This window comes from Coffea arabica, chromosome 1c (genome assembly GCF_036785885.1).
Source record: "Coffea arabica cultivar ET-39 chromosome 1c, Coffea Arabica ET-39 HiFi, whole genome shotgun sequence".
In the NCBI taxonomy this organism is placed as follows: domain Eukaryota; kingdom Viridiplantae; phylum Streptophyta; class Magnoliopsida; order Gentianales; family Rubiaceae; genus Coffea; species Coffea arabica.
Window position 1 is genome coordinate 42728055 of NC_092310.1, and position 10477 is coordinate 42738531.

General features: G+C 34.1%; 1 protein-coding gene across 9 annotated transcripts; it reads right to left on the reverse strand.

The window, feature by feature from the left end:
• Positions 1–2937: 2937 nt before the first annotated feature.
• Positions 2938–7301, reverse strand: LOC113723730 (uncharacterized). Of its 9 annotated transcripts, none has more exons than XM_072068445.1 (4): positions 4780–7301; positions 4481–4589; positions 3721–3822; positions 2938–3418 (listed from the first exon to the last, which is right to left on the reverse strand). In XM_072068445.1, the coding sequence occupies exon 1, from the start codon at positions 7113–7115 to the stop codon at positions 4971–4973; it is 2145 nt and encodes a 714-aa protein (XP_071924546.1). In that variant the 5' UTR covers positions 7116–7301; the 3' UTR covers positions 2938–3418; positions 3721–3822; positions 4481–4589; positions 4780–4970. The 9 variants fall into 9 exon arrangements, with proteins under 9 accessions (XP_071924546.1, XP_027102516.2, XP_071924626.1 ...); XM_027246715.2 differs by having other exon boundaries at positions 3721–3825; XM_072068525.1 differs by having other exon boundaries at positions 3721–3883.
• Positions 7302–10477: the final 3176 nt, after the last annotated feature.

Consider the following 10477-nt stretch of genomic DNA (forward strand, 5'->3'; position numbering starts at 1 on the left):
AATATTATCTCCCAAATCTTCAAAACAGATTAATTTAAAAAAACCACAATACAAATGACATCAGCTTGACTAATATCTGTTTATAAATAAATCAATTGATATATCATTGGTCCACCCATTATTCCAACTTCATTATCATACAAAACACTCTAAGCCTACATTATTAAATAAATCTTACGTTACCCTAAAATACAACCTGAAATAATCAATAACGGGCAACCCGCGGAGGCCGCGGGGCACAAAGCCTAGTAATATACTTACTGAATGATGAATCTACTTGATATACGCTTCTTCAATTTGTCGAAGAATGATGAATCTAAAACTCATGAAGTTCTCCATTATTATTTAGAAAGAATAGAATTCCTACCATTTTGCATGAGAAGGATAGTTAGAGCAGGCATCTTTTGGAGTCTTAAAAATAATTTACTATCTCCATTATCGAGCTGCTTCAGGACCCAAAGGGCTACCTCGAGACCATCCGAACCAATCTCGAGGGGCTTTGATGTTGTACGTAAGTTGGTGTTAGAGAACTACTCCTTCAGTTAGACACCTAAATTGATGCCAAAATAATTTGACAGCATTTTCACCATTTATAAGCGAGCACTTCTTTTTTTTTTTTTAAAGATAAAAAAAAAAAAAAAGGGCCAACGTTGTTGTTCAGTAATTCAAAATAAGCTTGCCAAGAAAAAATTTAGCAATTAGAATTTCTGGATTTAAATTCCCTTTCCTTCCCTCGCTTATTAAATTTCACCATTGCCGTGCTTAAAAAACAAATAAATGAATAAATAAAATAAGGGTTAAAGTGTCATCAGGTGGCTTACGTATATTGACTTTGATCCTATCTTCAATGATAATTGTTAGGGTTAATTACATTTACCTCCCCTGAGGTTTGATCATATTACCAATTAATCCCTGTAATTTGTCCAAATAACGGTCTCACCCTTTGAATGATCAAACATTTAACAAAAACCCCCTTAATACCGAAAATGCCCTTATTGAGGCCATGTTGCATTAAAAAAAGAACATATTTTTATTTTATTAACCCTGAAGCAATTCAAAAAAATAGAAAAAAGTTTTTGCTTATTATTTTATAAAAACCATATATTTGCTTCCATAAATAGTTTTAAATCAATATTTATTTTAAATCTTAAAAATAAATATTAAAAATTAGATAAATTGAAAGAAAAATAAAAAAGAAGCAATTATTTTAAATCCTCAAGTATGGTTTGAATTTGTGGTTCAAGGCATGTTGCGGAGAGCACAAGGCATGTTTTCCTCAATTTGAACCATACTTCAGGAACTAAAATAATTTCTTCTTTTTTTATTTTTCTTTCAATTTATCTATTTTTTAATATTCATTTTTAAGATTTAAAATAATTATTGATTCAAGACTATTTATGGAAGTAAAGATATGATTTTTATAAAATAATAAGCAAAAACTTTTTTCTATTTTTTTGGATTGCTCCAAGATTACTAAAATAAAAATATGTTCTTTTTTTAATGCAACATGGCCTCAATAAGGGCATTTTCGGCATTAAGGGGGTTTTGTTAAATGTTTCATCATTCAAAGGGTGAGACCGTTATTTGGATAAATTACAGGGATTAATTGGTAATATGATCAAATCTCAGGAGAGGTAAATGTAATTAACCCTAATTGTTAAGGAAATTAAGTGACATTATGAAAAGAGTAAAAGTATAAAGTGATACTATTAAATTCCCCTTTCCTTTCCTCAAATTTTGAAAAAACTTAAATTCTGTCAAAAACTTAAATTTTGAAAAAACTCAGATTCAAATTCTTCTTTCCTTTCCGTTTCTTTCCTCGCTTATTAAATTCCACCATTGCTGTGCATAAAAATTAAATAAATAAATAAATAAAATACGGGTTAAAGTGTCAACGGGTACCTTACGCATATTGACTTTGATCCTATCTTCAATGATAATTGTTAAAGGAATTAGGTGACGTTCCGAAAAGAGTAAGAGTGTCAAATGATACTATCAATCTGTCAGAAACTTAAATTTTGAAATATACAAATATACGTAAATACATATACCCGTGCACATATATTTGCATATACCTACATATATTCATACATATGTGTGTATGCTCAAGAGCAACGTTAAAGATGGATGGCATTATTAGCAATTCAAATACCAAAGTTCTGTCAAATGAGATTTTGAATGGCTAAATTAGCAGGTGAATATAGTAAAGTCAAACTGCAATCTGCCATCTAATTTACTTCTTTTCATTACAGAATTGCTGCCATGATAAACAGCCTAAACATGATTGTAAACTCGATTCTCATTTTTGACAAAATTGCTGTTCGTAGACGACAATTTATCTTTTCATTACAGAATTGCTTTCTATATAACGAATAGTAGTAGTAATTTGAATGTCAAGCCTCAACCCAGGGGATCAATGCATTGTTCTTTACGGCTTTCATATCTGAGTCAATGTAGATCGAGTATGCCCTTAAATTTTTTAACTTTTCATCTCAGGAAACTATTTTACAAATTAAGATTTATAAACATCAGACATCCTCAAATAAAGAGTAAATCATATATACAATGACAATATATACACCATCACAGTTAAATACATGACACATGAGTAAAATTTGAATTTCAAATTTAAATTCAGATGAACTGTCGTGGGTTCAAAAATAATGATATATACATTGTCAGTGTATAAAAGATTAATCCTAAAATAAAAGGCAGTAATAAGCAAATATGGTAGATTCCCATTCTAGCAAATATAACATGGGCAAGATCGTCTTCAGCAGTGAAGTGGTAAAGAGAATATATATATGACTAAAAAATAGCATATTTGAACTTCATGGACTGGTTCAAGATTTCATAAATAACTTAGGGACCATTTAGCAATTTTTCCAGATTATTTCTTAATAACTTGTTAACGTTATTGGCCTTGATTTTCGCAACTAGTACCAAAATAGCAATTGTATTAAAACTTGGAAATTAGCAATGATGGGTGAAACTAATACTGACTCAAATCTACCCAATGCCACACCACAAACGCAGAGATTTCTACTGCAGAGTCGTATGACCTGTATAAATTGAACTGTGCATTTAGTGCTATCTCCAAAGAGTGCTACTCCCATTGTTGCTTCTTTTCCTTCAAATCATCCAGAAAGCAGGGACAGAGTAAGAGCATTAATATTCATACAATAAGAGGTGGTGACAACTGGGGAGCAATCTGCAGCAAAATTTGAGTTGCTCTTCTTCCGCAAATTTACCACGTCTATCAGCCTTACTCTACCAGTTGCTCCATTCTTCATTCAAGAATTTCTTCATGAAGCCAGGGACTAACAGCACCAAAGTGCAGTTATCAGTTGCCCTGAGTCTCAGTTCTCACTTTTATTTTTTCTGAAAGTTCTACTACGAAGTGATTTCTTAAAGCAATCTGTAAGAGAGGGTAAGTTTTGTGTGATAATTTATAACATGAAAAAATCGAGTAAATCACTCAAAATTAATTGAAGGGAGCATGTTAAAATTGAAAAAGGTTATATCCTGTCTTATTAACTTAGTAAATATCCACTAACAACCACGAGATGATGACACTCAAGCATTACTAATCCAACACAGCAGTAACTAAAAATGATAAGAAACAAGAATTACACTATTAAGCAAAGAGAAATGATTTTCCCAGCGATAAATGAAGTCTGACAAAACTAAGCACTTGCCAATCAAAAAAGATAAATTTACCCCTCATTTCTATCAACAGCACCACTGTTTCCTCCGTCATCTTCACGCCTTCTTTCAACCAAGGTGCCAGCCTTCTTGTCACCACAGCCACCACTCAGCAATCTGCTGAAAAATTGCAAAATCCCCAACCATCAGCCTATGCACTTCCCCTGTTCTCCTTTTACTGCTATCATCCCAACAAATGGAAAGAAAGCACTCCATGTGCCCGATTCAAACTTTTTTTAAGAAGCAAGTCAGAGGATTTTGAGAGATCATTAATTGGTTTGCATTATCAGTGGTAATCCAAGAAACTATAACAACAACAATGAGGATGGAAGAGGACAGGAGGGAGGGATAAAGTACAGAGCAGGTGAGTTCCAGAATAGTTATGTTCTCATCTTTCTTCCTTTTTTTTTTAAAAGAAAAGTTTCTTTATATGCAACATCATGGCAAAGCTGGCAGCCACACATGTATCAGCACTTTTCAGCAAAGCATCAAGAACTTTTCACTATCATCACCATGTATAGCAATTGAGCATTCAACACCACCCAGAAAAATGCTTTATCACTAAAATATGTAGTTGCAAAAGGACTATGCTCCCCCCCCACCACCATAATTAACTGCATTACCATTTTTAGGACACAAGAAAAGTGATAACAGTCCAGAAAATTGCAACAAATCATGATTGATCACATTCTCAGTATTACTTAACATAACAGTAACCAAAGATGTAAAATGTGTATATCTCAGAAAAAGCATCAAAATCAATCGCAAGTTATACCTTATTCTCCCCTGGATCTCAAATTTGGACCGCAACACTTGCAAGATGAAACAAGCAAAACAATTGCAAGATCTCCACCGAAGGTACAGTTCAGTCAAATTCCAGTCTCCTGCCGCAAAAATATCAAGCTCAAACCTTGATCATTGACAAACATAAGGTTAATATCTCATTTCCTCTTATAACAATAAAAACAAGGGAAAAAAAGTTGATCCTCTGGTAAAATTAAAATATAATATGACTTAACAGTATTAATTACAAACAAAATATCACGAGTACATACTGAAATGCTGGTTGTTCACCTGGAAGTAAAAAGTACTGAGATATTGTCTTGCCTCTATCATTTACTTTACTTGAACTCCATTTATGAATTTTAATCTTCCCCATTGATCAGCCATGTTACCCAAAAATTGCTGCATCAACACCTCAATAAGATCCAACTCAAACAATTGAGTGCATGCCATAATCATAAAGACTCAAACCGACAAAGAAATTAAAACTTATCATCAGGCATAAAACCCCGTTGCAACATTTCATCATGGAACCAAGCAGCCTCCTTGAAGTTGTCCAATGATACATGCCCATTAATTAATGAAGTATACGTGGCTCTATCAGGATTTATGCCTCTTCCAGACATTTTCCTATATAACATGTTGGCTTCTTGCATTCTACCTAGTTTACAAAATCCATCAAGCATGACATTGTATGTGATAACATTAGGCGATAGTCCTTGATTTTCCATCTCACTAAGCAAGTCAAAAGCTTTGTCCATATTCTCCTCTTTTATATATCCATTTATAAGAGTATTATACGTAAAACAATCAGGAAAAACTCCTTGAGATCTCATCTGACCAAGAAATTGACATGCCTTTTCAGTTTCACCATGCCTACAATAGCCTTTGATAAGAGAGTTGCAAGTCACAAGAGAAGGCTGGATACGTGTATCAACCATCTTCTCCCATAACCTAAGAGCATCAGATATAAAGCCTCTACTGCAAAACCCATTTATAAGAATACTGTATGTAATTAAATTAGGTAGTACGCTTTTTGTGATCATTTCATCTCTTAATAAGATTGCTTCCTCTATTTCACCTGCCTTGCAGAATCCATCAATCAAGGTGTTGTACGTCACAATATCCGGCTTGAGATTTCTCTGAAGCATGGATCTGAACAATGTCAATGCTTTACTCATATTACCATCTTTGCAATATCCATTTATGAGTGTCATGTAAGTATAATAATCAGGAAACACTCCCCTTTCAAACATCTCATTTAGAAGTTGATCAGCCTCAGACAGCATCTTCTTATTGCATAGTGCGTTCAAAATAGTATTATAAGTTACCACATCCATAAGGCAACCCTTCTCCAGCATTTCATCTCGGATCCTCATAGCTTCCAACATTGAGCCATGTTTACAAAACCCACCAATAAGAATGGTGTATATCACCTTGTCTGGTATGAGGCCATTGGACTTCATATCCTTATAATACCCTAATGCACGATCAAGTAGCCCGACCCTTGAAAACAAAGCAATCAATGAACTATAACTAACCAAATCTGGAATAACACCCCGATGCAACATTTCACTGAAAACTGATTCAGCTTCTGACAAATTACCACTTCTACAACACTCAGCCAGCAAAGAGTTATAAGTAGCAGTATCTGGACTCAGCCCAATCTTCACCATCTCATCTAAAACTTGCGTTGCTTTTCCATATTTTCCATTCTTACACAAACCATTAACAATACAATTAAATGTCAAAAGACATGGCTTGAAGCCCTCGGCCGACATTACATTCATCAACCCAAACGCTTCTTCCAATTTCCCTTCACGAGAATAAGCATTGATCAAAGTATTATACGTTACACTATCCGAAAAAATCCCTTTCTCTTCCATTTCAGATAGAAATCCCTTCACTGCATCAATCTTTCCTTGTTTACACATCGCATTAACCATTATATTCAACGTATAAACATTTACCTGAATCCCACATCTAACAATTTCATGATAAACCTCCCATGCCCAATCAATCCACTCAATCTTCACAAGCCCTCCTAGGAGACTATTACAAGCATTAATACTCACACAAAATCCCCTACTTTTCAACACATGAAACGCCTCAACAGCTTCTCTTAACTTCCTAGCTTGCACATAAGTTCTAATTAACAAATCAAAAACACGTAAATCTGACCCAAAATCCTCATAACTTGAGACCAGAGAATCCACAATCTCAATGCGCGAAACACCACTTTTCCTAATCATCCTAAGAACCAATGCCTGAGCATCTGAAACCCTTCTACTCCTAACAAGAACATGAATAGCAGAACTCAACGAAGTCGAAGAATGCTTGAAATTCGGGCAATTTAAGGATACCAAATCAATAAATCTCTGACCTACTTGCAAATTTTCTCGACATTTATGAAGAACTTCAGTAAAAATTAAGGGGTTTAATTCATGAAACAGAGAAGGGTTGAAACTAGCGGGTTTTTTACCTTGTTGCTTTAAACCCCATAAAATCTTTTCACTTAAGAAGGTATCTGATGATGTGGGGTGTGCAGAAGTTGAAGCAAAAGCAGAAGCTGCAGCAGAAGATGCCCTGAGAATTGGTTTCTTGAGAAGTAATCGTTGAGTTGCCATTGGAAACTTGCAAAGAGAAGATTTTGTGCAGAAATTATTGAGAAATTTTGAAATGGCTCAGACTTTAAAGAAGGCGCATGTTCTTGTTCTTATTGGTTCGGCTTCCCCGGTTTGACCAGCTGAGTGTAGACCGTGGAAGCCAATTACCGGCTCAGTCTGAATTGAGGTCCTGAGACATCTTTAGATTGCGAATTTTCTCGCTTAAAAAATTGACAATTCAAACAAGATCTTAAAAGTTAAAAAAAAAATTTGAAATTCATATTTTAGTGGGCAAATGACCAAAATAATCCTTCAATATTTTTTGAGCAAAATGGTCATTTGATTTGGAAAAACATCGCTCCTTAAATTTTTGCTATTGAGCCAATTTGGTTCTTCCACTTCAATTTTGGAAAATATCGTCATTTATCTTTAGGCCAATTTGGTTATTCAACTTTTAGTGTTGACTAGCTTAAGGACGGGTAAAATCATGAATTTATATATTTGATTACGGAAAAGAAAAGATAGCCCAAAAAACTTTAAAAAAAAATATAGATTGAGGAAAGGGAATTGCTTACAATAAAAAAAAAAAATTGCCCAATTGAATTGCTTTGAATAAACTTGAGTTAACTACTGCGAATTCTCAAAACACAGATTGTCCTCCTCTATTGTAAAATAGTGTAGGATTAGTGTCAAAGTATTCTAGTTTGATAAATAAAGTTGGAGTGGGATTTTTTTTATTATAAGCATTTTCTTCTTACCCTAATCTATATATTTACCGGTATTTTGGCTTTCTAAGGCCAATTTTAAAACTTGGATAGTAGTCAAAAATATGAACTGATGATGATGATTTTGCCCCTCCTTGAACCAATTAGTACAAATCAAACCGCCAAATTGGCACAATGATAAAGTCAAAGAGCAATATCGTCCCAAACTAAGGTGGAGGGACCAAATTCGGATAAAGGAATGTTAAGAGACGAATTGTACTAAATTAAAGTCCTAGCACCAAAAAAAAATGATTTAGTGGAAAAGTTGGAGGACAATTTGGGTACTTTGTCAAATTTTTTGTTCATATACTTTGTTGCACGATGCAGGTTGCATGATGTGAACCATCCAAGTTTGCCTCATACTCTCTTGGCATCTACAGAACATGCGCTTGGAAGGAGGATGAAATCCAAATTTCATTAAGGCATCAGGAAATGAATTTATTGAGAAGTCTCCTCATGAAAATGGAAACTTTCAGGGAAATTATTGGAATGTGCGGATTCCAAACAAGCTTGGAAGAAATCAGAATGTCTTTCCCCTGGGTTGGGAATGTTGATGGTCGTCTCTCTTCCAAAGAATGTACATCTTCAATCGCATTCAAACGCCAGCCTGCATTGAAAAATAACTCCTCCGGTACAATTAGGATAAGCTAGTTGAGATTTGTCTGATTCCACAGTGCCACAAGTTCCACAGCCAGACCAATTCTCATACCAAAAGGAATGCTATTGCTGCCCCGAATTAGAAGCTGGGTATGATCTTCCACCAAACTGTGAACATTTAACGTTCTTCTCCAAGGTCCAGAGTCTTGAGGTTCGTTTCAAATCCTTTATCCCGAAATCACTTTCTGTCCTGCCTGTTCCGTGTTTATAAACAGCTGCCGCATATGTTAATGCATTGATAATTCAATCAAACTAATAACAAACTTTGTGAACCAGTCAAAGATTTGCTTAAAACTCGTGGCAGCTGTATAACTATGGGATAGGAGGTAATTTCGGGACGGAGAATTTGAAGCGCTTGAGGTTTGGGAGCTAATGTAATGGCATGTTCATCATGTTTGGCATATATTTAGCCGCTGTGAATTGAGTCCAAAGACTGAAGGAAGTACGGAACTTCCACCATAATTTGCAGCAGAAAACGGTCGAGATATTTTCTAGTCTGGAGAAACCTAACCCGTTTGAGAGTACCTTCTCAAGAAGTGGCAACAATTACTCCTCCTTCTCCTTTCCATTAGAAGATCACAGCCTACATAAGCGAAAGGAAGATGCTTTCTTTGAATGTCTGTAATATGAGTAAGCAAATGGGCTTTAGCAGAACTCAATCTAGATGTAATAACATAAAAACTTTTTCCATTGTTCAGTTGTCTGACTCCATCCTCTCTAATACAAATTTAGATATCCATCAAATGTGATATAGGAATAGGTCTACAATCTCTTGGCAAAGCAAAGGATGAGATATGACCGCTTGAAACCAAAGAGCTTAGGCCCTGACTAAGGGCTTTGGAAACCAGAATGAATAAAAAAAGGAGATAGGGTCTCCTAGCTTGAGGCCACAACCAGCTTGGAAGAAACTATTTGGTTTCCCATTGACAAGAGCTAAAAACCAAGCTGAAGAGAGATTGGTGAAAACCAATGAGCCAAATCTGAAATCAAAACCAAATTTTTTTGAAGTAAAATCAAAAGAAAACTCCATGGGACTCTGTCAAACGGTTACATCATATCTAGCTTGAACAACATGTTATGACCCTGAGTTTTTTTATTTTAATCAATAGATGCCGCCAATTCTTGAGCCAAAAGAATATCTTAAGATATTTCCATCCATGAGCAAAAGCTGATTGTTCTTGAGATGTAATCGACGATAAGATGGACGTTAACTAGCTGCTCAAAATCTTTGTAAAGATTTTATTAAGAAAGGTGTAGGGGCTAATTGGTCTAATACCCACAAAGATTCTGCCCTGGCCTTTTTTGGGATTAAAATAATTATATGTGATACAATAGTGTCTCGCAAACAATCTTCGATCATATATGTTTGTTTGGATTGTAAGTTATTTAAGATATTTTTATTGTAATACTTTTTATGATGTGATGTATGTGAGATAAAAAAATAATTGAGAAGATAAAAAGGTGTATTGAAAATTGTAATGATGATGTAAGCCAATATATTTAGAAAAATAATCAGCTGTCCAAACAAAGTTACATCCCATTTCAATTTTTATTTACTGAAGATATTGTTTGGCTTATGAAAGGAAAGAAAAGTATCACGTCTTAGTTATGATTTTACATATAATTTAACAAAGTCTAATTTACAAACATATGTTAACACCTTACCCTCTTTTTGATTTTGTGGTTTTATATATTTATCTATTTATTCTCATAAACTCTACAAGATAATAGTAGTTCAAAATGAATCAAATATTTTTCATTTTGCTCTTTTTTAGCGGAATGATTTACAACTCCAAAATATAAAAAGAAAATTTTTTGAATAATAGTAAAAATTAACAAAATATTTAATATTTAAAAGTCTTACCTAAAAACGAAAGTAGGACATAGGTGATAAGGTGGTACAAAGATTGTATTAAGATAAATTATATTAATAACTAACATGGAAAAATTAAGTATATTTTA

Coding starts and splice junctions, on each gene's coding strand:
- LOC113723730 (XM_072068445.1), bottom strand. CDS start 7,115: ATGGCAACTCAACGATTACTTCTCAAGAAACCAATTCTCAGGGCATCT.